At 41.2% G+C, this 27,610-nt stretch overlaps 1 protein-coding gene and 1 non-coding gene across 4 annotated transcripts in view; one reads left to right on the top strand and one right to left on the bottom strand.

The window, feature by feature from the left end:
- dpp (decapentaplegic morphogen) overlaps positions 1-26,184 on the top strand; it is a 37,326-nt gene extending 11,142 nt beyond the window's left edge. The window contains exons 1-3 of one of the 3 annotated variants that reach the window (XM_017089892.4): positions 17,024-18,114; positions 20,993-21,910; positions 24,005-26,184. In XM_017089892.4, the coding sequence (XP_016945381.4) occupies positions 21,007-21,910; positions 24,005-24,912 (1,812 nt within the window). In that variant the 5' untranslated portion in view covers positions 17,024-18,114; positions 20,993-21,006 and the 3' untranslated portion in view covers positions 24,913-26,184. Of the gene's footprint in view, positions 1-17,023; positions 18,115-20,656; positions 20,799-20,992; positions 21,911-24,004 lie in introns of those variants that run through there. The other 2 variants (XM_017089893.4, XM_017089891.4) reach the window with 2 other exon arrangements.
- A 270-nt stretch (positions 26,185-26,454) lies between these two features.
- Positions 26,455-26,551, bottom strand: TRNAY-GUA (transfer RNA tyrosine (anticodon GUA)). The gene is made up of 2 exons: positions 26,515-26,551; positions 26,455-26,490 (listed from the first exon to the last, which is right to left on the bottom strand). It is a non-coding gene; the product is annotated as a tRNA-Tyr (tRNA).
- Between the last annotated feature and the right edge of the window lie 1,059 nt (positions 26,552-27,610).

Genomic DNA, 27,610 nt, shown 5'->3' with positions numbered 1-27,610 from the left:
TCACTTTTGGGGCCTTTGTTTAGTTTGGTTTTGGACTTGTATCTGGCCACTTAATATACAGAAATATACTCGTTTATGGCTGCAGCGGCCTTATTTATTTGCCTTTGGCATATTTTTTATTCGCAGGGCTCTCTCTCACGTAATCGTTTGCAAATATTTCGCACTGATTTGGAAATTCCTACTTTGTTTCTTTTTTGTATTTTCTATTTTCCGACCCGCCTTTGTTTATTTGCCAGTTTAACCCGCCCGTGTGTGTGTATTAGCGGGAAATAATAATTGAAAGTGTATTTCCAAGAATAGAATTTCAACAATTTGTAAGTGTTTTAGCAAGTTTTTAGCGAATGCAAAAATGAGGAAGAATTATGGTGTGATGTTTTCCATAGGCACTCGATTCGATAGAAGTTTGGGCGTACAATTAATGGTTTGTTTTCGACTCGAGTTGCACTGATGAATGTGTGGCAAGGTTCCCTAGAAACTGGATCAGTCAACGGAAAATTGTGGGAAGATTTACAAAAAATGAGAAGAACTTAAAATGAATAGAATAAATATACACATATTTGTGGGTAGATAGAGGTGCTGGAAAACAAGTGAGTTCTTGGGATATGCGGAAATGGTGTTTATTTACAGGGAAGTTAGGTGGGTGTCTGAAATTTTTTTACAGTAAGAATGTCCATAATGATTCCGAAAAATAAATAAAGTCACGTAAATATTATTACAAACTGTTGAGCTGCAATATAATATAAAATTATTTGTTTTTTCCGATGTATAAAAACGTAAACATAAATGGTTGGGGAAATGCTGTACAAATTATTGAAAAATGTTTACTGATGTAGATAAATGGTGAATTAATAAATAATTTATCAAAAAACATAAATGAATAATTCATTTTCCAAAAAATACAAACTGTTGAGCTTGAACATTATATAAAATTATTTGTTTTTTGCGATGTATAAAAACGTAAACCTAATTGGTTGTGAAATTGCTTAAAATTATTAAAATGTTTACTGATGTAGATAAATGGGAAATTAATATTTATTTTATCCAAAACATAAATAAATAATTCATTGTCCAAAATACCTTTAATCCATTGTTGAAAACACAAATAATTAATGTATGAACGAGAATAATGAACGTCACTTTCATTTTAGTACTAAGTATTATTCCCCCACCAAAACCAAAGCCCTACAAACCCATACCGTTAATCTCAATGAACTTAGGCATGTACCTCCAACGAAAGAAAGCCAAATCGAAGCTTAGCCAAACAACTCGAACTCGGCCAAATGACTCGACAAATATCACGCATACGCCGCCTGAGATCAATGGGCATTATCGCTGACGCTTTCCACAAACACACCCATCACGGGAAGTATTAAAATCTCATTACCAATGCTAATTAAAGGAGGGAGCCGCCCCAACTTCGATCCGTCAAGTTCAAAATCACAATTTTTCTTTACACTCTCCTAACAGAGATTTGTGGATGCACCCGGCGAGCGATGTTTGTTATTTTCCAAGTGCCCACACGCTCTTACATAAATTATTAACAGCCGAAGGCAAATAAGTAAACAAACATTGGGGCAGCTTCCTCGGATTCGGATTCAGATTCAGATTCGGATTCTGCAGCTGCAACTGCAAGTGCCGCTAAATCGTTGATCATCGCCAACGCTAAAGCTGTCATCATTTGTGGATTCGTACCTGACGATTCTCAGATCGAGCAAAGTTCAACAGGCTATATCTGAGTGGGAATAGGTGTCCCTGGCATTGCGGGTATCCAAACAAATCCGAATCGCTGCGTAGAAATAATTAATTATGGCAGATAAATATCTCTCTTAATGAAGAATAATGCTATAATATTTTAAAATCCATTCCGTTTCTTTCTCTGCATACTTTCCTCGCCTTTTTTCTGGACTGCTCGTGTGCATTACCGACTACTTAACAGCAAATCACTAAACATGTTTAAATATTTTAACTTGTTCGGTAGCCTGTTTGTCATTCGCCAGCCGCATTTGCCGAGCGGCAATATCTAAACGAATGTCTCTCGAACGTCCCAACGCCTTGACAAAAGAAATGAACTGTTTTAAAGTGCTGCAAGACGGAGGCCTCGACTTCTACTTCTACTTGCCGGTTAAAAGATCAGCCCAGCGGAAAACTACAAAACCCAAATTGAAAAATCATCAACCTCGTCAGCTCTGGATCTTCTTTTCTGCTTGGGCCTGGTCAATATTTGACTAAGAAATTTTTCACATTACCAGTGATCGGATCGGGGATCGAGGGAGGAGCAGAGTGATCTTGTTGATGATCATTACTATGTTTTTTGGGTATATTAGTCGATGAGTCAGGGAAGGGTTAATATACATTACCTCAGGGGTATAGGAGTATTACATTGAAAGTTCTGATGCTATTTTAAATATAATTCTAAGATAAGTGGTTTAACTGATCTCGATTTTTAGTTTTCTTTCTGTACTAAATGTTAGAATTATTTATTTCTTGTTGGCTTTATTACACTGCTACCAGGTCAATAAACCTCCGCTTTAATATTTAATTTTAAGTAAAGGAACATCCCTTATAAGGCATTTTTATGATACAAGGACCAAGATTCGAGATATCATTGGCATTGTCTCTGATGAAAAACTATAATAAATAATTTAAAGTAAAATGGCCCTATGAGACCTTTTCTTATATAAGGAAAAGGATTCGAGGTATTATTCCTAACTAATAATTGTTAAGAATATTAAATATACGTAAGTAATAGGTTCAATTAATTAATGTATAAGATTTACAAGGAAAATAATTTATGATATCATCCCTATCAGTCAGGACTAAATTTGCATTGTTTTTAAAGTTCAAAATTCCAGGGTACCTAGTCTTCGATACTTTCCCCTCGAGATGCTCCTGGGACTCCAGCATGCTGAGTGAAATGTTAGCGGCGCACACAGACACATTGCCTAGGAATTGTTTATATAGCAGTGAAGCCCAGCCTCGAGATCTCGGTCTTGGTCTTGGTCTCCTACTTGGTCGTGGTCTTCCACTGCCTTTTGGCTTTTTGCCTGCTGCTTGGCCAGCGTTTTGTTTGATGTCGGCCTCGTTAAGAGCCAACGAAGCCAACGAGCTGGCCGTATACCGTGTACCATGTTCCATGTACAACCTTGTTTGCTCATGAACAGTTGAACAGTTGAACGTTGAACGCTGGCCGCTTACTTTGCATTAAGTTATTTTCATTTTCAATAGGCCGTACCCCTGGCTAGGCGGAATCTGTGTGTGAATCCGATTCCGAATCCAAATTGGAATCCCAATCCGAATCATCTGCGATTCCTGGCCATTCCATGCGATGCCACTGGAGTGTTTTCCTTTCGACGGCGCACTCGAGTGCTCTCCAAACTGTTGAACTTCACTTGTTTTCCCCAAGCTATTAAGCCACTTGATCGAGCACACACATAGGTATATCTCGCCCCGATCTCTCCACCGTTCTGGTCATTTTCGGCACGATGACGCTGCCTTCCAGGAATTATGCAAATTTTTAGTGTCGAACATATATAGTGCGTTCGCCGTTCGAATGATGAGCGTGTGATTTATGCCCCTAAATCGCTCTAGCCGCTACTTCTGATTGCATAATTAATGAAGTTCGGCCCGGGCGGATGACAAGTAACTATTTTTTGGTGGGAAAATATAATAGCCTCGGTATATCCATCCTACAAACATTCAATTTCGAAATACATCCATTTCCCAGGGCTTTGTTTATTTGGCGTGCCACTAGCCATCGCTGGCGAACGTCGCTTTTTGCGCTGCCCGCTGGCACAAAGTTGCAAAAATTTGGCCACAAATCAGCAATCGCAATTATCAAAAACGCTTCAAACAGGCTTCGCTACCTGTGCCACCATAAATTACCAATTAAATGAGCTAGTGCGAAGAAAGCACATTTCCAAACTAAATATTGAAACGCAATAAGTTCTCAAAATCACCATGAGACCAGGTGGGGCAAAAGAATGGGGACAGTGGTCTACTATTGTAAACCCTATGTTTTAGCTTAAGGAAATTCGTTTTGAACTTGTAAATACCACTATGCTTTTGCTTGCAAATATCCGACTTCTAGAAAACTATATCACTGTTCATGTGTTATAATCCACCTTAAATATGGAATTTTACCCAAGAAATATTTAAGACTCCCTAAAAATTCTATTCTATATCTTGAAACTAATAAGATATTAATCTTATTTCTAATTCTACCAATTTTTTGAAATCCAAAACTCAATCTTTTAATACTAAAATGTATTTTAAAATTTTTTAATTATAATCAAGCTTACATAAATTGAGAACCTTTAAGATATCTGTAACCCTTAGAGATTGGTTTTTATCAAGGAGATGATTAAAACTCCACAAAAATTATATATCATATCTAAGCTAATAAGCTATTAATCTCATTTCTTATTTTTACAATTATTTCAAATACAAATCAATTTTTTAATACCTTAATTATTTTCAAATATTCCTTGGTAATACATTTCCATCCCACTGTTTTGCATTTTCCTCGCTGTCTAATACGGCAAACCTCGATGAAATTAAGCTGAAATCTTGGACCTCTCTGGCTGGGGATCTCTCAATCTGAATCTCTTCGGGAAGCGCAGGGGCGTGGGGTCAAGATGGGTGCGATGGGTGGGGATGGGAAATACGACGGGGCCTTTACGGTAAATTGCGCTGCTCGTTTTTGGCGCGTTTGCGCTTTGCGATTAATGCGCTTGTGTAAATAAACAATAAATATTAAGTGCGCTACACGCCGTGGGCAAAACGACGACGAAGAAAAGGAACAATCTGTTGGTTTGTCGGTGGGGGGATAGTACACACATATGTATCAAGGGATTGTAGCTTTGGCGATAGAGCGCTTTGGCGCGCAATTAAATGTAGCACTTTATGCTGGGCACGATCCGAGTACGGAAAAGATGCCTCCGGAGATGGAGAACCCCCCATTCCACCTGGTGGGTGGCATGCGTGTGCTATCAGGGACACCATCCCCCTCAAACCCCACCAATATTTTGATACTCCTCTCAGGGCGCCCTTGGTAACATCAATACAAAACAATTTTAAGGGGTTATTGGCCCTTTAGACATCTAAGGTAATGCCAAATAGTGTTAAATTGATTTATTTAAAACTTACATACACGTTCTTTAGCTTTAGATATAGCTAGATCAGTTTTAATAGGTGTTTACGTTACATATAAATATTAAATGAAAAGGTCATAATGATCTTTTTAAAAATGTACAATGTAAATGTGTTAGGAAATCAGGTTTTACTATATAACACATAGTCATTATGAGAGACTCAGTAATAAAATAAATAAACATCTTACATTTTTAACTAGTTTCATTTGATTCAAAAGATACTGTTAAAGTTTTTTAAAGAAATTGGTTTGTTGAATTTATATAATTTAAACATTTGACCCGTTGTTCACCTTTGCAAGATGCGCACGAGCTGCATTAGGCCGGCATGCTCAGATGGCCATTACCTCCTGATCGATCCTAACAAATCTGGAGCCCCTGCCCTGGATACACCCCTCTCTTTCTCCCCAGACTACCCCTCTCTTTCGTCTGTCGTCGCAGCCAGGCGTAACGCACAAATTGTATTGATTATGCGGCTGCCATGCACTTTTCTTGTATCTTGTATCTGGTCGCGCCGTAAATGTTCATTTGATTTGCGAAGCAATCTGTTTGTTGTGTAATAAATTAATGCACTTGATTTCAACGCTTGGTCAATGTCTGCGATTGGGAGGTGGGTGGCTTCCACCGAAGGTGTGGGAGGTTCGAGAATAACTCAGCCGAGAGATCCGTCGGAACAGCTGTTGAACTCTGGCCAGCCAGGCGTGCAGAGGTGATCTTTAAAGGTCAAAGGGCAAGGCCTGTGACGCTTATTGAAATGGTTCGTTGGGGGAGATTGTATAATAAATATAACATCTTAATGAAATATTAGGATCCTGGGTATACTAAACTAGTTTAATATCGACTTTCTGCAGTTCAGTTCATCAAAGAAAGAGGTTTCTTATAAAATCCTTTTTGAATTTGAAATATTTGTTAATTTAGGAAAGAAGAATTGTACTTTTTTTGTTGTTGCTATATGAGCATTTTTTATACATTCTTCCTATAAGCTCTGCCGACCTTGACTTACTCTTCGCTGTGGTAGCCATAATTCACTTACTTTCTGATGGATGTACATATATTTTCCCAGCAAATGTTTACATGAACATTTAGTTGCAATTCGGACCATAAATTTTGCCGAGTTCTACCCGGAATCAGACATTAGATAATAGTTTTAATTTGCTTACATAATGCTGATATAAGCGTGCTGGAAAACGGCGTATTGAGTACCGCGAAAAGCGATCAAAGGTCAGACAGGAAAATACAGACGCTTTTCGCTGGAAGACGCCAACAACGTAGAAAAGCGTGGCGGCAACTTGTTCCCCTTGTTTTGGTACTTAGTGGGTTAATGTATCTGTAACACGTAGCTATATTCTGTATCTAAATCTGGGCGCCCAGCTGTATCTCTATGTGTTTTGGCTGGCTACCCCTGGCCGGAGCGCTTTGCTTTTGATGTTGATTAATTGCAAAAGCTGTTGATTGATTTTTATTGCAAATATTGATAAAAAGTTCTGTATTAATTAACGTGAAAAACACGCGTTTCGTGTTAATTGGAAAATGGTTATTGAAACTAAACAGCACCCAGAGCCAAGTGAGCGTACAAGCTACGCAAACAAACAGAACAGCAGCAGCAACAAACAAACAAACAGACCGTGAGATACAAGATACAAGTTGCATTTTGTAGAACGTACAAATTAACGCAGCCAAAAACTGAAAAAATGAAAAGTTTCGACACGAGAACAACGAGAGTATCGAGAGTATCTAACGCAGTGCCCCTGTATTTGTGGGATATGTACCAGCCAACATTTGATTTATGCTCAACTTTGATATTTACCGCCTAATAAACAAAAAATTAACGCAAACGCAGCTAGCCGCATTATAGATGTATCTATGTATCTCTATCGCTAGCTGTATCTGTATCTATTTGTGATTTTCGCTTTGATTTGTACTTGACATGCGTGCGTCTGTCAGAGGGGCAATTAAACATCATCACCGGAGTGCCAGTTGGGATTGGGATTGGTATTGGGTTTGGATTTCGGTTTCGGTTTTGGGATCGGAATAGCCAGACGCCATCGCCATCGTTGAAAGGGCAAGCGCTAATATTTGGTATTTGTTTTTGGGTACCGGCACCCGAAATCAAAATCGAAGAGTTTGCGCCGGGCCACCAACGTGGCTGGAAAACCGGTGAAAGCCGCAGCCGGCGAGCTGTGAATGATTTCCGAAAGGAGTTCATACTTGTCATTAGACACCCTCCCGAGTAAGTCAAATTGGCTTCTGGTAATTAGTCAACTGAAGTGGCCAAAGGGGGTATCACTCGCCACGGAAAAGCGGTACTCCTTGAAGTCCGTTTTTCTTGGGCAGCACTTCAAAAAAGTTAATACAACATTAGCAAGGATATTATTCACCATAAAAAATTATTCACCATTTTTTATAATATCAAAAGGTCTTAAAGTTTATATCACAAATTTGATATATAATACAGACGACCTTGATTAAAATAATATCAAAATAAGTCATACAATGTAATATGATGATATTTGATATATGAAATATCAAAACAAATATAATTCGATACATTTTTAAAGTACCTGAAAGGTTTTTAATTTAGGATCATTTTAGAAAGCTTCCTTAATAAATGATTGTATTATAACATGATGTATTATTAAAATATTTTGTAAATTCATCTGTACTACTTTTTGTTTTAGGATCATTTAAGAAAGGTTCCTTATATCATGATTTAAAAAAGGTTTTCTTATTTTATATTATTTTGAGCAGTTTGAGTTTTTAAAAGATACTTTTGCAAAGCAAGATACATTTTCAAAACGTGGTCCATGTGTTTGTAAACAAGAATTAGATACATTCTTGTTCTAGGGTATCTTCATAAGTGTTTTGCAAAATTCTTTTGAGTGTGGTAGAAAGGAATGCAGGACCTAGCCCAAAACCACCTAGAGACGCCTGGCAGTCTCTCCCTCTCTCAAAGGAGCAGTCATAAATCAACGAGGACCCGGCAGCAACATTGCGAAATTGCAACATTGCAAGATTGCAGCATTTCAACAACGCTGCACCGCATTGCTGCTGGCCAGACAATTGGCATGGCTAAATGCGAATGGCAACTCATAAATTTATTAATTTTTAATTAAACTTACAACGATTTGTAATTCCAACATGGTACCACCATTTATGGCCCAGACTGCTGATGGACTGTGGCCGGCCAACTGGTTGAGTTGGCCAACTGAATGAATCTGCTTTGGAGCAGCTGGGGGGGGGGGGGGCTCCTTCTGGCGATGTCAGCCCGGAAACAACTCATTATCCTAATTAAAACGTGCGCCATGCGCGCCCGTTGCCATATATGAGCAATGCACGCGATCTGGCAATCGAGGCGAGTCCGAGTCTGCGGCTGCATGCGAAATTAGAAGATTGCCCAGATCCGAGATTCGAGATGGCACGTCCGATAAGATCGACTATCAGATGGTCGCCGGAGAGCCTTGATTTATCGCTATTCCAGTAGTAAGTGTAAATATTCAATGGCTAAGACAAGGGAATGGAAAAAGAATGATTGTAACATTGCCTTCACCTTTGTTTTGGGGATATTAATGGATTTCTTTAAGATTCCTTTACTTTGGAATTAATATTTATACCCCATTTGAAAGTTCTTAAGATGCTGATCGTAATACATTAAGAACTGCGTGGTTAAAATTTTTACAATACCATTTCTTTTTTTCATTTTTTATACATATACATGGTTTACTGGTAAACGAAATGGGAAATACGAGTATCCCTTAACTATTAGGATCTTTGTTGAACTAAGACCTTATATCATGTTTTCTTTTGTCGGTACAATAGTTACAATATGGATAAATACTGAACTGGTGTTTTATTTTATAGTGATATATTTAACGAAACAGGTTCCTTTTATGAGAGATATAATTTTTAAGGGAAGACTTAAGTCTTTATAATAATCCTTAATTTAAGAAGTATATTCTTTTTTAGTTATTAAGGGATTTGCTATTCTATATCAAACCACATTTGCTGACTAGATAAAAGTTTGTTTTATTTTGGGATCCTAACTATTATCGAAAGCTCTCACGCTGCCATCCCTAATCACCGAGCTGATGACGAGCGCCTGTCTCCATTCATACGCACTGTGGACAGCCAGTCAGCCAGTTAGTCAGAGCCATTCACCAGACGAGACTAGAACGGATCGGAGGAGAATAGCTTGTCCTGCCCAAAACGGGATGGACATAGGATGGGATGATGGGGGTTGGGGATGGGCAGGGGACTCAGATGGGGACTCGGAATCGGATTCGGATTCAGGTGGGGACTCGGATGGGGGCGGGGCGCAGGCGCATTTACAAGATGCCAGCTGGCAATGGCAACATTTCGCAGCAATTGGCCGGCAACATTGCGGCTGCTCGACATGTTGCTGCCCCATGTTGCATACTGATCGATGCGGCTCCTTTGGCCGATCCTGACATGAATGGCTTTAACCATTTTTGGGCCTACAGTTAAGTGCTGCACCGGGCAGCACATCTGTGCCCCGCCGATTGCATTGGTAATGAGTGAATCGCGGCGCGGATTCCCTATGAATGAAGCTCGTAAATAGCGAGTGTATAAATTGTGCGGACAACAGAGAGTTTATAAATTATTTTCAATGTCAAACATAAGCCTTATAAATAAACAAGTTATCTGCCCGGCAGTGGGGGTAAAAATAGATCAATATACCATACCATCGAATCGAATCGAATCGATATCGAGGCTGATTCGCAATCCCTCTCTTTGGGTCAGCAACACAGCACACAAAAACCGCTCGAACAAACAAACAGAATTGCACTTTGCATTTGGCATTTTGCTCAAATTGAATTTCATTTTGCGGTTGCACTTAATTCGGCAATCGCTGCAATAATTTTGTTTACAATTTACGAGACCATAAGAGTATGTAAACTTTGCTGCCTTCCCAGACCCCCTTTCCTTTCCTTTCCGATGTTGATGTTGATGTTGTATGTTATGTTCCCCATCATCAGCACCTCGTCTTTCGCTCGTTTTGTGATTTTTTTTACCGCCTCCGAGCTGCGAATTTATGGCGACAAGGTGACAGATTCTCAAACGATTTTATTATCTTGGCAACAAAGTTGGTAATATCGTATCGAGTTTAGCGCCCGCCTTTGTTTGGATTGGAGTGATCGCAAAGTTCGCCTATTTTATGGTGCTTTTGATTGAGCCCGAGCATGGCAAATGTAACATAACTTTATGGATCTGCCGATGTTTACTTTGGTCGTATTGGGGGCATCTTTCAGGTAAAAAAGGACGCAAATAGGAAGTAGAGCAAGTGTGAAAAGTTCACAGGCATTAAGTTCCCTTTATCGAGTTTTGCACTTCATTGGGATTTCCTAAGAACTTGGAGAAATAACTAACAAAGAGAGTTCTTTCATCATTATTATGATTAAATGTTAGTATTTTCTAGATCCTATATATAATTGCTTCAAAAAATCTCGGAATTTCATAATACTCCTTAATTTCTCTCCAAAAATGTGAAGTTTAATTAATACGAGTCTTATAACCCAACTAAATTGAAAGGGCAGCAGAAGCTCAAGTGTCGATACATAAAAATCAACATTGGATATTAGGCAACATTTATGTAAGTGGCGATTATTGCGCCATTACAATTAGTTTATGCGGTGGCAACTATAGTACACAAACCCAGCAGATAAAGATAAAGCCAACGACTTGGCAACAGTAAATGAAACGAGTGTTTACAGCCCCGAAGACAAAGTAAATTAATGTGTTCTGTTCGCGGGATCCGAAATAGTTAGTGTAAACAAGGAAAAAACTAGAGGAGGGGCTAGAGAACTATATCGTAGGACTGCCCTGAGATTGAACCTCTGGTTAAATATTTATGAAATCATAAAATTTGATGTCTCCCTTCCGTTGGCCACTTGACAGTAATGCGACCATTACGGGAATGTGTCGAAGTTGCATAGGCCCCGAGTTTCGAGTTCCGAGTCCCTAACGCCGGTGCTAATGATGATTTTGATGTGCAGTCAACGGATTGGCTGCAGACCCACGAAGACCCGGCGATTACGTGGAGTACTAGCCATTCGGAGGCCCATTTCATCTGAGGCAATGTTTGTTTTATGCACGATCCGTTGTTTTACAATCGCTGTAAATAAATAGAGGCCGCAGATCAAAGGCCTATCAATTAGCACCCATTTCGATTATGCTGCATGCTGCATATGCAGCACTTGCACTGCCTGCAATTCACACCCAATTAGTAATAAATTTGAATGCTCGCTGCAATTTGCCGCCATTCAGCTTAACAGTTATGGTAGCCATTAAGTTTTATCGATGGCGCTACAGCTCCAACTCCGTTCGATCCCCGATTCAGGGAGCCAATTTGATTTGTGGCCCACTCGAGAGGGCCACTAGATTTCCACCTTTGATATTCTCGCACGTACCCCCACAAAAACGATACGTGGATGCTTAACCGAACTTAATTGCAATTGACTTTTAATGCTTATGCGGGCTGCCCGCTGTGTTAATTCGAATTCAAACTGTTTCCATAAAGTGGGAGCCATGTGGCTCCCTCCCCATTTCCTATATGGATTGCTTCACGCCGCCGGTGATTGCAAGAAGACTCTATTAAAGTTGAAGTAGTTTCTTATTTTTTTCGCTCAGCATTTTTAAACCCAACTTACAATGGATATAATCAGCAAACTAACTAATACAAAATTTTAAAAAATATTATGATATCATAGAAGATCTATAAAAAAGTCTAGAAAAGATAATATAATGACATAATATAACCTAGTCCCACAATCAATCAAGTCAAAATAATAGACTTCAAAATCTCTTTTATTAACCACTCACTTTAATTGCACTTAATTTGAAGTTGGCTCCCCCCGATGCAATGTTCCCAAGGGAATTATTATTAACTGGCGCTAATAAAACGCTTGAAGGTATAAAGTTACCATCAGAAATGCATAAATCAAGTGCTGATCCTGATGGCTAATGGCCAGCGAAGGAGGCTTGGCTTTGTTACCAATTTATAAACAAACAAAACGATTCCGACCGACAACAAAGGCAGGGACATCGGCGGCAGCATCAAATTACCACAAGATCTCCGATCCCGAACCCAAAACCCACCTAAGACCCAGACCGAAACCCATATCCATGCCCCGCTTCTTACAAAACGTTCAGGATCAGCTTTCACAAGATGCAACTTAGACTTCGAGTCCCCAGTTGCAGTTGCACTTTACAGCCAGTTTGTCATTCATCGCAGAGCGAAACACACAATAATAACGTTTTAATTGAACAAAAGACAGGGCAGGGAATCCAGAATCCAGTCGAGCAACAATCGACGATTGTCGTAGGAATCGGATTCGTATTCGGATTGTATTTGTATCGCATAGGAGGCTCCGTTCGCCTGCAGTTTTGCGGCTGCCTCATGAGGTTTGGGTTTTTGTAGCCGTACGAGCATCTGTATCTGAATCTGTATCTGTAGCTGGTTTTTCTAAAGTGACTGTGACTGTCACCTTTCCATCAAGTTTAAGGCAGGCGGCGGTGAAAGGCTCTCGACTGCCGTCCACGTGCCAACAAGCGGCATTGTTTGGCGACTTTTGTTCGCAGTCTGCTCCTCGATGGTAATTGATTAGCCGGCCAGCAGCGAAACGGAGCGAATCAATGGACACGTATAAAGTATCCCCTAATGAGGTTCATTTCTTGATGAGCAGGCTGTGTGTGCACAACCAGCTGAAACACTAGAACACATAAGAATGGGCGTAGGTATTTTGTTGCCTAATTGGGGAAGGGAAGTTTTTAGGTAACAAATGTCTTTATTAGGACACCCTTATCTTTATCAGTAACTTTTGGCTTAAATATTTTGTTTGTTATTTGTCATATTTGAGGATTAAATTAGTTAGCAAGGGTTTATTTGGGAACCATTTGTAACCTTTTTAAGAAAAAATATACTATATAAATATTATATATAATTGGTGCTAGAATCTAGTTGAGGATCTTTTGGTTGTTATAGATATATGTTTGCTAATTTAAAATTATCATAGAATGCTTGAGGACCACTACTAAAAATTGAGGAGGTTGATACAGGAAGATTAGTTTCAATGCCATTACAAAAATATTAAAGATGTATAACTTTAAAGCAAAGGGCGACAAATATTATAAGAGTTCCTATAAAAAAATTGTAAATAGTAGTAATTATATCGTTTCGGTGTTAAAAATAGATACTCTCAAAGACCCAGTCCCCTAGACTTTGATTAAACTATCCCTGCTCAACCAAGGAACCCGCATCCTTGCAGTTCCCATCCGCTGCGAGGACTATTAGGACTCACGCCCCCGTTGCGTGCCAGGGAAAACAGAATGCCAAAAGGGATCGAGATGATCCTGCTGTGCCCGAGGTCCTGGCATGTGGTCAGTAGACAGCCGTCCAGTATCAGTACCCCCGTCTAGGATCATGATGCCATTCCCATTCCCATTCCCATCCAGAACTTGAGAGTTTTTGCGCTGCGAGATGTTTTTGCCAGGCACTTGTCTTTAACAAATGACACACGAGCACTTGATAAATGAACGGCAGCTGATAATGGATTTCGTATTTCTTTTCTTTCGGTTTAATTTTTCGTTTCTGGTCCAGTGAAAGTAGCGCCAGGGATGGCAAACGGCGATAAGCCGTCCAAGGACTCCGATTTCTGGTGGTCCGATAAGCAGGGCCGTGCAAAAGGTAATTAAGTGCCATTAAAGTTGAGTGGAGAGCCGGCATTCCACAGGGCAAATGTATCTGTATCTGTTTATCTGCCGGATGCAGCGGCAGAGCGAGAGAGGAAAAGAGACCAAGCGAATCGAAGGAGGAGCACAGAACGACACCAACACCATCATGGGAACACCAGAACACCAGAAGACCAGAAGAACACAGCACACAAAGACACTGAGACACAAAGACGGACAAATCAGACAGACGATTAACATACAAAAGGATCTCCACGAACTTTGGAGCCCGCCTTCTTCTCGGTAAATGTATCTGTATCTGTATCTGTGTGGAGTGGCGTGGAGTTTTTCTGTGCGCCAATGGGCATGAATCACCGCGGGGAGGTGGGGCATCATGGGGTTAAGCAGCCAAAGCGACGACGGCGACTGGGTTTCGTTTCTAGAACTAACCATCCAAAGTGTTAGGATCTTCTTGGAGGTATTATTATTGTGGTGTGAGAAGGAAATTAGAAGTTGCTAGTGCTGAAAGCAAATTGTTATATATTATATTATACTTTATCTTCACTATTTTCTGTTATAAGTTTTCTTTAAATTTAGAATATTTTAACACAATGTAGTTTAAGCAAATATATCATCTTGTGTTCTCGAGAACCGTAGATATATCCGAGAAATCCGATGCTCGCTGTAAGTAGGGAGGCACAAGTGCCGGACAGACGGCGACAAGTGAAGAACTGGACAGGAACAAAGGCTACTTAAGAAGCCCTGGCGCCAGTTGGCCATGTGTGGCATAAGAATACTAAAGTATAGTAAAGCCACAATGTCTGGCAACGCTCCATTTGGTCAGTCTTTCGTCCAGACGACGCCAATGGTCCTCAATGGGATTGCAACTGAGTAGGGAGTATACAGGGATTTCTCTCAGCTGAGCTTCATTTCCGGTTGTCACACAAAAGGTTTCCTCATAGGACTTTAATCTTTGAAAAACCCGACTCAAGAGAAGATAGGAAGAAACATGTATAGTATAGTATAGCAACAATCAGAAAATGCTTTTAATAAGCAAGCAGTAACCAATTCTATAAGGAGGAACTCCGCAGAAAGTCATCTTACATGTTGCAAACATTCTTGATATATCAAATATAGGTTTTAATATATAACAAAAAACATTATAAATGTATATATTCAAGAGAATTTAAGACTTCTCCCTCCCCAATCAGACCTTAAAGAAAGCCAACTGGCAGCTTTGGCTAAAACCTTTTGGCATTGTGTGAGTCTTAAAGACAGCTCCACCTACCAAACCCCGATATTCGCCGTCTTCTTGGCTGGTCTGCAGCACCTGCTCAGTTGGTAAAAACTGCAGCAGCAAAAACTGCTGCAACTACTGCAACTGCAACAGCAATCTTTTGTGGCAGAGTCACGTTGGCTGCGCATGCGCGGGTGTTTCGAAGACGGAGAAGATATTCGAGTTGAGGAAAGAGCCCCGAGTTACTAAACGTAGAGTCATCTCCACAAACAAACAAACAAGTGCAACAACAAAAGGCAGTTAAAATGCATTTAGCTGGGCGAGTGTTTGTGTATTGGTGCCGAGTATCTGTGTGCCTGAGTGCGAAAGAGCCGGCATGTGTCATTCTTATGGCTGCCACCACTGCCCTTTTTTTACCTCTTGCCTTCCGACCAATAAAATTATACTAATTCCTGACTTTTTGATTTCATTTTCTGTTTGTGTTGTTGCCAAGGATTTCGTTACCTAAGCACACACACACACACACACACAGACGAGAAAACAGAAAGTCGGGGGCTCTCGCTCGCACTTGTGCCATCCATATCCATGGCATGTGCGGTGATCGGTGATCATGATCATGATCATCGTCATTATACCATCGCTGCCTGGCTGGCTGGCACATTCGAACATCGGAACATCGGAAGATCCGAGGTCCCAGACTCCAGGAATGCGCAGACAGTTTGGTTTCGTACTTGGCTCATTGCGCTCGTGCAGCTCGAAATCCCGATCCCCGAGAGCTAAATGCTCCACTCTGCTGGCCGAAGGAAACGACTCGGTTGATTGGATACTTAATTCGCAGGAGTGTCAAATGTAAGTAGGGGAGTTCTTTTTAAAGAGTTTTGGAAGATTTCTAGCGGAAAAAGATTATTTTTACATTTATAAAGGAGTTTTAGAATGTTTTTAGAATTTTTAGGGGAATATTCCGATTTTTAACATTTTCATAAGAGTTTCAGTTTCTAGTGGCTAATAAGGTCTTATTTAGTTTAGAATACCAACTGTCAAATAATAGTGCACTGTTATTTATAGAAACTTTAATCTCCATGAAATAAAACTGGGTATTATTGTCTGCTTTAATTAAATATTTACTTAAAAGGAAGTAATTGTTTGGAATATTTCCTTGAAATCCACGACTATCAAAAATCAAATAAAGTGTTTGTTCCACATTTTCTATTATTGGTCAAAACTGTGCTCAGCCATTCTATTGTTTCGATGTTTATTCGATTTCAAAGCATTTCATTTATAATTTTGAATTTGGTAAGTAAGCGGGATACTATTCTTTGCAAATTATTCTGAAGCCTAAAATCTATGAGAATTGCAGGCAAGACCATTTTTTTTAAGTTCCCTGGGATAAATGTATTCGAACTACTTCCTAAATTTCTAAGTTAATAAAGAGAACATTTCACCACAAGCCGAAAACCTTTAGTACCCACCCTGAGTTTTACAAAATGCCTGCCTTGTAACCCCCAAGACTTTTGAACCAAAAAGCTCAGAATGAATGGCCGAGTGGGTTCTCTCCGGGGAGAGAGAAGCGGAGAAACCACTCAAAACCCCAGAGAACGTCGACCAATTAACTGGTTGAGTGTTTGCGTGGTCACTCAAGAGAGCGGCGAAAAAACGAGGAAGATCTTGACGTCGCGCTGGCTGGGAATCCGAGTCCGAAACCGAGAAACGCTAGACGAGATGCGTGATCATGATCGCGATAATGATGGAGATGGGGCTACGGCCCCAACTTTCCGAGCTCTCCCGATCTGCGACGCTCTCGGCTATGCTATGCGCTCGCTCTCTCTCTCCCTCTCTCTCTTTCGTGGAGTGGAGCTGCCGAAGTGTGTATCTGTGTGCTCGGCACGTCGGTGTGTGTGTAACCGAGCCGAGTATCTGAAGTATCGGAATCAGGTAGAGGTAGACAGAAAGGCGTTAGTCGTTCAACAGCGCTGATCGAGTTTAAATCTATAGCGAAATGAGCGGCGGAAAGTGAGCCACTTGGCGTGAACCCAAAGCTTTCGAGAAAAATTCTCGGGCCACCAAAAAAATACAGAAAATACAGAAAAAGTATCTGACTGATTCGCGACGTGAGGCGTGAAGATACCCCCATAAGATCTCAGTGCGGAAACAAAGAAATTGAGGCATTTGAGGTTGTTGTGCGCGAGTGTGTGTCTTCTGCTGGGTGTGTGGAATGTCAACTGACGGGTTGTAAAGGGAAACCCTGAAATCCGAACAACCAGCCAAAGCAAATAAAGCTGTGAATACGAAATAAGTACAACAAACAGATACAGATACAGATAGAGATACAGATAGAGAAACAGATACTGGAGATGCCCCCAGATACGGTTTGAAAACAAAGTGCGTGAGTGTCAGTTGGAAAATATGTGGATAACCTGCGAATCGTCAGCCGAAGGAGCCGCCGGGTGACAGGAGTATCCGCCAGATACCCAGCTCCAGATCCACATCCCAGATCCCAGATCCTAACCCCAGGGCTCTTTCAGGGTGTCATGTGCCGCGGCATTTCGATCCCAGCCACATCTACCGACCAGGTGCGCCTCGAATGCGGCAACACTATTTTCAACAAGAACTCGATCTACTTCATCTACAATTATCGAAGGAAAACAGTAACAGTAGCCGACATCCCTATCAGATATTTACACAAGCGTGATTTATTTGAAAAGCGAAACGGCCCGAGCGCCATAAACATCTGTAAATTGTGCAAATATATCCAAGTGTAACCGAAAGCCGCTCGCCGCGATAACGGATCCCATTCCCATTCCGAATTCGATTTCGATTCAGATTCTGAATTCCCCGATCCAATCCCGTCATAAATTCAGTGGAACGAAAAGTGTACGAGACAGTTGGTCGCTCCTATTTTGCTTGCTTTCCGGGCGATCCATCACACGGCTTTCGAATTAATAACCGAACACATGTCGTATCGATATTCGACTTGAGCGATACGGGCACCCGGAGATCCAATATCAAGCGATACCACTCGACCATAGGAAACTTTATAAGACTGAGGTGAGTGCCGGGCCTTCGTCCCCAACCTAAGCTTATGTAAATGTGTCAAAAGAAGAAAAGGAGGCGGAGGTGAATTTTTGAACTTGTGAGAACTGCACACAAGCCCATTGCATAATGACAGCTGTGCATTCGATATCGAAGAGCCAAGTTCATTTGATATTGGAAAATTATTGGCGGTGCCTGGAATTTTCGGGTTGTTTGCCTTGTCGATGGCATGCGGCATTCGGTCTCGGATATTTGAGAGAACTCAAATTGTTCTTGGCCAAAAGTTGGCTATAGGAATCGGTAATGGGATATTTGGCAAATGTGCTTTAGCAACAGTCAATTTCAATGTCAATTGGCTGGAATTTTTCTGCCCCAAAAGATTGTTATTAATGTATTACAATTTAAATATTTTTAAAAATATTAATTTTCAACTTCGATCACATATTCTCCTAGAATTAAAGTTTAGCTTGGTTATCCCTGTAAATGAAAGTTTGTTTTAAGACTTAGTTTTAGCATGATTTAGTATTGAAAGATTAGGTGTAGATATGACTTCTTCATTCAAATCTGCTTTTTATTTTTGAGCTTCTATATATCAGATCTAAATAAGTTTGACTAACTGTCTAACGTATTGTTTGAAGCTGTACCTATCCTTATAGATAGGGCGTGAGTTTCAACACGACGTTAACTTAAATCAACCTGTTGCTAACATAATTTCGTGTAGCACTTAATCAAAATATTTCCCCACGTATATCATAATTGTATTGTATTCTAAACCGAGATCCTATTCCAAGAACTCCCCAGACCTTTGTTGGCCAGCACAATAAAGTACCGTTCTGATACACAACTAATATTAAAGATAGGACCCTCTGAAATCTTAAAAAAGGGAACATAAAAAGCGGCGGCAAACACAAAACAAAAATGTCAATATCCTGGCACATAAATTACCCGGCAGAATATAGTCTTCGACTCTATTGTATCTTCTGGGTGCGTGAGTGTCCAAGGGTTTTGTGCCAACGCTGGCGTTTATTATAAACCAATCTAATTGCTGACGATGTGCGGCACAGATTACTATACTATAACTTGGCCAGTGTGTGTGCGTTTTGGGTATTGGGTAACCGGAATCAAACGTTAATCATTAATAATAAAAATGTGTCAATTTGCGAAACATTTCGGAGTCGTTGGTGCTGCGACAAAAAGCTGAAATTTGAACTTTAGCAGGCGCTTGCGACATTTCACAGCTCGGATTGAGCTGAGTGCGAGTTATGGCTAGATATAGTAACGTATCTGGTGTCTAGTACGCGTAGATTCACTGAATGGACGGCGAGCTTGGAAATTCCGGATAGCGCCTGGCATTCATCGATGGGCCGATCGGTCTAGGGGAAACCCCCGTTTGTCCCAGTTCACCCGTCACCCAGCGGGCAGGTAGTAAAGAACCTATTAATACAGCCAAACTCTGGCTGGAACTGAAACTGAAAACCACACGCAACCACAACCCACACGGAATAGGGAATGTGGAATTCTGGGAACATATTAAAAACAAACAACAAATTATGAACAAATCATAAACGTATTTATGAAATTCAATTTCATTCACCCATTCCACAATCTTCATAATCCCCTTCTAATTTCTAAGTTCAACCAATTTCCCCGGTTCGAAGCGAGGCCTTATCAAAGGCCCAAGATCTTGTGCACCCCCCAGCGTGTGCCATCTTTTCCAAAATTCCAATTTCCAATTTAACCATTTTCGAAAGATCCCGATCCCAATCCCGGATCCCTTTGCGCTTAAGCGCCCTGTCATATAACAAATTTTTGTTTTTAGTACAAGATAAGATGTTAATCTTTATGTGAAAAACAACATGTAATTTGTTCTAGGTGTGTGCGTGTGCGTATGGCGTACCTTTCTCAAACTCATCTTGAGATAAAATCTGGGAAATTTATAGCCTATAACCAAAATATATAGAATACTTCTAATAATTTTCATAAATTTTCCAGATAGGGTTTTTGAGCATTTGCCGCCTGTTTGTAAATCAAAGCGCTATGGCGAGCGATAAGTGGAAAATATGACGATCGAAGCTACTCTAATAACCGAACAAAAAATGAGGGGGGTTTTTGGGTATGCTATAGTATGGTATGGTGTGGTATGGGGCTATATTGAATTTCTATTCGTAGACACAAAACGATAAAGCTGGTCCCAAAAGATCGTGTGTCAGTGCAAAAGGTGCAATGTCCGCCTGCGATTGCAACACTTGCCGAAGAGCAGGTGAGAGTTCAGGGGGAGGGTGGTCGGGAGCGGGAAGAGAGCCACCATTTTTTAAGTCAGGAGAACAGAGCCAGAACCAGAACCAGAACCTTTCACCCCGTAGGGCCATAAAACTTTGGCCAGGCGCTCTGCTCTCTTTTCTTCTCAAATGGGCCAAAAGGAAGCGACGTCGCTGCCGCTGCCGCTGCTGCAGTCGCTGCCTCTGCCTCAGTCGCAGTCGCAGCTACCGCCGCTGCCGACGTCGCTTACCTGCCGAAGAAGAAGAGCCAGCGTTCAGTCGCGCAGCGCACGTCGTCCAACGCACACACGCTCAGAGACGCACACAGACAGAGATACACTACACCGAGACCGCACTGCGAAAGATACCAGATAGTATCTGTCAGATACGAAAGAGTTGGACCCCTATAGTCGTCCCGCTTGCACCCATGGCCGCCTGAGTGTGAGTGCAAGAGCGGATTGAGTGGAAGTGTGGAATACGATCCCAGATCTCAGATCCCAGTCCGAATCGGAATCGGAATCGGAGTCCACATACCACATCCGAATTCCCTGCCATACCATACCATATAATATCCCGAAGCTATAACCCATGCCGATCATTATTTAACCCATGTCTTCGTCTTTGTCTCTTTTCAGAGTTGCAAGCGACCATGCGCGCATGGCTTCTACTCCTCGCAGTGCTGGCGACCTTTCAGACGATCGTTCGAGTTGCTAGCACCGAGGATATATCCCAGAGATTCATCGCCGCCATAGCGCCCGTAGCCGCTCAGATTCCGCTAGAAGGATCAGGATCAGGTTTGGGATCAGGATCAATATCACGATCTGATTCCAACAGATCGGACGGAGCATCAACCAGCACAGCATTAGCAAAAGCATTTAATCCATTTAACGAACCCTCCTCGTTCAGTGATAGTGATAAAAGCCATCTGAGTAAAAACAAGCACAACAAAAAAGCACATAGCAACAGTGACGCGAACAATCGACAGTTCAACGAAGTGCATAAACCAAGAACAGACCAATTAGAAAATTCCAAAAATAAGTCTAAACAATTAGTTAATAAACCCAACAACAAAATGGCTGTCAAGGAGCAGAAGAACCACAAGAAGAACCATAGCCACCACCACCAGCGGAGCCATCAGCAGCAGGCCAAAAAGGCGGTATCCTCATCCACAGAATCTCATCAATCGTCGATTGAATCAATCTTCGTGGAGGAGCCGACGCTGGTCCTCGATCGCGAGGTGGCCTCCATCAATGTGCCGGCCAACGCCGGGGCCATCATCGCCGAGCAGGGCCCGTCCACCTACAGCAAGGAGGCGCTGATCAAGGACAAGCTCAAGCCGGACCCCTCCACTCTAGTCGAGATCGAGAAGAGCCTGCTCTCGCTGTTCAACATGAAGCGGCCGCCCAAGATCGACCGCTCCAAGATCATCATCCCCGAGCCGATGAAGCGGCTCTACGCCGAGATCATGGGCCACGAGCTCGACTCGGTCAACATCCCCAAGCCGGGACTGCTGACCAAGTCGGCCAACACAGTGCGAAGTTTTACACACAAAGGTGAGTTTCTTCTTAATATTTGAGAACTATTTAATCTTAAAATCGGAGTATATTAGGTGATAGACACCCGGAACTTGAGAATAGTTTTTTAAAGAATTTTTTAAAAACCCATATCATTTTCGAAAGACAATACTTAAAATATTTCGATAAATTAATAAGATTTGTAATTCAATGGTTTAGTTTCACTTATTATAAACTTACAAATATTGCATGTTCTTAACTGTAGCATTTTGTGTTAATGGGGTAAATATTATTTTACTATGGCCCACAATCTAAAGCTAAGATATGCAGACTTTAATGGAATTTTTTTAAAGATATCTGTTGAATATATTCGCTTTTAACCATACCATTTTAGCCAAATATATTGCCTCTATTATAAGGAGAATAATTTCCATTTTGTGAAGGAATAATTTTATACATACAGGTTTATCTAGATCGGTTGATATATTTTAATTTTGCAAAAAGATTGAGAGGCATATCAAAAGGCCCAAGCTAGGAATTTTGATTAGGAACTATACATAAACAGAGTAGCTTGCCCATTTTATTAGGACATAAAAATAATACAATCCATTTTCGATTACTTCCTATACCTGCACTTTCCACCTGCTCTCCTCCGAAGATTGTGCATTGCCAAAGGCTTCGATCTGTATTACCCCTAATTTATATTCCCACTCATCGCAACGCGTACTTTCCGCTACCAAAATGCGAATGAAGAGCGATTCGGATTTTCCCTGAATTTCTAGTTCATCTAAGCGATTTGAATACCTGCTCTCCGCCGATCCTTCGATCCACCCTCATATCATTCACGCAAGCGCTGTGAAATCACGCGGAAATTCCACGGCTTTCCAAAATGAACAGCTAAAAGGACGAGAGAGTCCTTTTACCTGCTCTGCCGCGATGACAGCCCGGCAGTGACCTTGAAAATGTTCCTAGGAATTACACCAGGAACGTTTAGCGCATGCGCTAAATGGCTTTTATATTGTATTTGTAGGAATAACAATTATTATTAAAGCGTATTTCGCATTATTTTCCGCAGGATTATATGGTCGAACAATAAAGCAGTTAAGAGCAGGTAAAGATAACCGAGCCGCACACACAAAACCAAGTGTCTAAAGCCAAGTGTCTAAGCCGACTGGCGAGTCGAGTTTGTCTTGGTTACGGTTCAGTTTCTGGCCACGTCCTAAGATGCGGCATCTGTGCCGCTTGCAGTTTACAGTTTGTCAGTTTTCGGATACGCATCCCAACCCTCCGGTTGATTCTCGCTTCCCAAAAGAATTTACGACTCGCTTTTCTTTTTCGGCCGAGGTACTTGAGAGCGGCGTCGATTCAAATTAAGATTTTTCAGCAAGCGTGCAGAGTTTGCACCTTGCCGCAAAGATATATAATATATGTATATACATACAGATCCGAAAAGGTAGGCCGGGGTGGGCCAGGGTCTTTAGCACAGGCGCCAGTCGTAAAAAGGCGGCTGGGCAACTGGAACGTGCGATTTTCGACCTTCTTTGTCCCAGATTTCCCTGCACTTTCCACGCTCTCGTCTCTCGAGTGGTGGGTGTATTTAAGCAGGGGGTACTTACTTACTTACTTACCAATCCAGAAATCCAGGTAGAAGGTATTCTACTGGCTGGCCGAAGGTGTGTCTAATCATCTGGCCGGAGATCCGAGCCCGCTTTATATCACCTGATCCGCCGGATCGTCTGGCTTAATTCGCTGATTCCGATTTTGGGGTGCATTAAACAGGCAGATGATAGGGTGGTTTTGGCCCACGTTCTTAAAAAACAAGAGTATAAGGATCCTGAACTTAAACCGGATGTAAAAAGGGAATTCCTGCAAGGTTATAGGACTTTTTCTTTATAATCCTCAGCTAGAAATAATGTTCTAAATATGTTATGGGATAGAAAAATTTAAAAGAATTTACTTCTTTAGTAATTATTCTTATGAACTAGCTATAGGCAAGCACTTTCTAGCAATGCTTTAATAAAATCCTTGATTAAATCCTTATAACTTACATATAATTTTGTTATATCATTAAGTAATCACTTTTTTCCAATTCCCAACTCACCTGTACCATCATTTTCTTCCGCCTCTTTGCAGATAGTAAAATCGACGATCGATTTCCGCACCACCACCGGTTTCGGCTGCACTTCGACGTGAAGAGCATTCCCGCCGACGAGAAGCTGAAGGCCGCCGAGCTGCAGCTGACGCGGGACGCCCTCAGTCCGCAGGTGGTGGCCAGGACGTCGTCGGCGAACCGGACCCGCTACCAGGTGCTCGTCTACGACATCACGCGGGTGGGGGTGCGTGGCCAGCGGGAGCCGAGCTATCTGCTGCTGGACACCAAGACGGTCCGGCTGAACAGCACGGACACGGTGAGCCTCGATGTCCAGCCGGCCGTGGACCGGTGGCTGGCGAGTCCGCAGCGGAACTACGGACTGCTGGTGGAGGTGAGGACGGTGCGGTCCCTGAAGCCGGCGCCCCATCATCATGTGCGCCTGCGCCGCAGCGCGGACGAGGCGCACGAGCGGTGGCAGCACAAGCAGCCGCTCCTTTTCACCTACACGGACGATGGGCGGCACAAGGCGCGCTCCATCCGGGATGTGTCTGGTGGGGAGGGAGGCGGGGGCGGTGGCAAGGGCGGCAGGAATAAGCGGCAACCGAGGAGACCGGCTCGCCGCAAGAACCACGACGACACCTGCCGGCGGCACTCGCTGTATGTGGATTTCTCCGACGTTGGCTGGGATGATTGGATTGTGGCACCACTGGGCTATGATGCGTACTACTGCCACGGAAAGTGCCCCTTTCCGCTGGCCGACCACTTCAACTCCACCAACCATGCGGTGGTGCAGACCCTGGTCAACAACATGAATCCCGGCAAGGTGCCAAAGGCGTGCTGCGTGCCCACGCAACTGGACAGCGTGGCCATGCTCTATCTCAACGACCAAAGTACGGTGGTGCTGAAGAACTACCAGGAGATGACCGTGGTGGGCTGTGGCTGTCGATAGATTCGCGCACCATCGCACCATCGTGCCATCCGCTTTTCCAAATTTTCTAGATTGGAAAAGGCAAGGAAATCGCGAGCGAGAGAGCATCAAATGCTGTTTGGTTCCAAGCCGTCAATGCTTTAAACACAACGCAAACAAAATGGACTGAATATTTGAATTTTAAGTGTAAATCGTTAGACTTTAATCGTATAAAAAAAGGCGGCAGCCACGCCCACCCATCTACCCAACACAAAAACAAAAAAAATATGGAAGAAGAAAACCGCCCACCTTGGAGCCTCTGTCGATTTCCCCAGCCAGGCTGGGGAAAAATCCTAGATCAGAGCGATTTTGAGAGAGAGCAGAGTCCACTGTATATAGCCGCCATGCCACGCCCCCAACCCGCCCATCCGTCAGATACTTCAGATATAAGATACTTTCGTATCTGTGTGAGCTGCTGCTGGTGAAGAAGGAGGAGGAAGAGTAGAAGAAGAGGAGTACGTGTAAGAGTAAATCGACCAATTGAACAAATTGTATAAAAATGCTAATATAATATATATTTTAAACAACTATATCGATGCGAACTGGTATCTATTGTATGTATGTATGTGGAAAGGAGACCTATTCTACTAGCCGTTTTTTGTTAATAATTTTATAAAGCAATAGCAATCCATTTGTAAATTAACTAGCGAGAGTATAATCGAATAATGACTTGAAATTACTTAGGATCTATCGGTCCTAAACACATAGTTATAGATAAACAAACAAACAGATATTGTATATGTACTAAATACCTATATACTTTATATGCGATACACACACCAGCACACACTCATCCATAAGCACACACACACAAACACATATCGACGAAAGGGTATTCAAACTTCGTTCCGAATTCAACTAAACGTAACTGTATAAACAAAACGTATGCTCTATAAATATATGAATAACTATTTACATCGTTATGCGTTCTAAGCTAAGCTCGAATAAATCCGTAAACGTTAATTAATCTAGAAATTTAAGACCTATCGCCTAAGCTCAGCATGTTGGATAAATTAATAGAAACGAAAGAAACAAAAAACCCACAAAAAGAAAACCCGATGAATGGAAAATATCGATTCGTGCCTGATGTTGCAGAGCACGATTTGTATATGTATTTTTCATATAAACTTTATTATTTTATTTATTTAAAACAATGCATATTTTTGATGACGACGATGATAATGATGATGCGGGAGCGAAGAGGAAAAAGAAAGATGAAAAATATAAAAGAAAAACAATTTATTAAAAAAATAAGCAATGTTTATTATTTATTTTGGATTAAAGGTGTGCGGAAAAGAAGACAGAATCCAGAAGATGTCTTTAAAAGTTAATGAATTTTATTCCATTTAATGGCTTTTTCAGATTTTATGATTTTTTTTGTTAAAATCGGAATGGTATTACAAAAATGAAACTAGAAATGAATTAAGTTTCAGAAATAATATAACCCCTGTAACATTTATTCGAAAAATATTACTACCTGGTGTCTTGGTTCTCTAACCAATTAAAAAAATATTATAAAAAAAATCCTTCGAGCCGGATTTGAACCAGCGACCTATGGATGTCTATACTAGATCTTAAACACTTCTACAGTCCACCGCTCTACCAACTGAGCTATCGAAGGTGTTGTCAGTCCAGGTGACAATTCGAAATTTCGCCACCTTATCAAAATGAATTTACCAAGTACTCAGAAAAAAACAAAATCAAGCGAAATAGCAAAACGCTTATCGCAGCATTAAGAGCGGCAAAAAAAAACTGTCCCAGGTAATACCCCAATACGTGTTGATAAGAAAACCAGAGCGCTTCGTTCTATAGATTAAAAACATAAAAAAAGGCATAGCGTGTATTGACCAAATCAAAATCAGTGGAAAACCAGCTGTGAAAGCTCGGCTCTACGGGTAATTTGTTAATTAAATGAGCCAGCTCTAAAGGGCTGATAACGATCTGCATGCATATCAACTTCCCTAGAAATGTCTAAAACGTAACAAATTGCTGGCAAATGGAACGATAGGAATCTGGAATAACTATTCAAACAGCTGAATGAACTTTGATGCTGATAAGGGTGGGTAATAAATATTAATTATACTACATTTCAGGTCCACAACAATTTTTACTTATTCCCAGTTGATTGTTTAAATCAATGTCAAGTGAATGAAATTGCACAACAACCTGAAATGGTTTCAAATGCAAACTAAAAAAAGATAACACTACCTAAATTAATATTTAATTGGGTACTAATATATTAATTTTATTTAACTAAATGTAAAAACGTAAAAATATAAAAAAATAATAAATAAAAAGTATTACCAGCTAACTTTTTTTAATTTTACATCAGCATTAAATATAGTATAAGTAAAGTTTATTTTTAGCTGATAAGAATGGGGATTGCCCTATGCTCGGCTGTAGTTTGAAATTCTAGATTCGACCTTAGTTTATTAATAGCCCCTGCGATTAGAAAACTAAATGAAATGAAAATCCAGAGCGAGATGCAATTCAGTCGCAAGAAGGTTGGATGAATCATTCGAGAATTTTTCTGAGATTATCTGGAGAGTAAATTAATTTACCCATCCCATTCCATGTGGCAAAGTGTATTTTTTGGGCTCAATTAAATGACTCATCAGGCGGTCGAAAACGAGGCCTTGGTCAACTGAGAGACTTGCCACACACAAGGAGGCGAGAGATA

This window comes from Drosophila suzukii, chromosome 2L, assembly GCF_043229965.1.
Source record: "Drosophila suzukii chromosome 2L, CBGP_Dsuzu_IsoJpt1.0, whole genome shotgun sequence".
In the NCBI taxonomy this organism is placed as follows: Eukaryota; Metazoa; Arthropoda; class Insecta; order Diptera; family Drosophilidae; genus Drosophila; species Drosophila suzukii.
The sequence above is the reverse complement of the archived record's forward strand: the minus strand, read 5'-3'. Positions and strand labels throughout refer to the sequence as shown.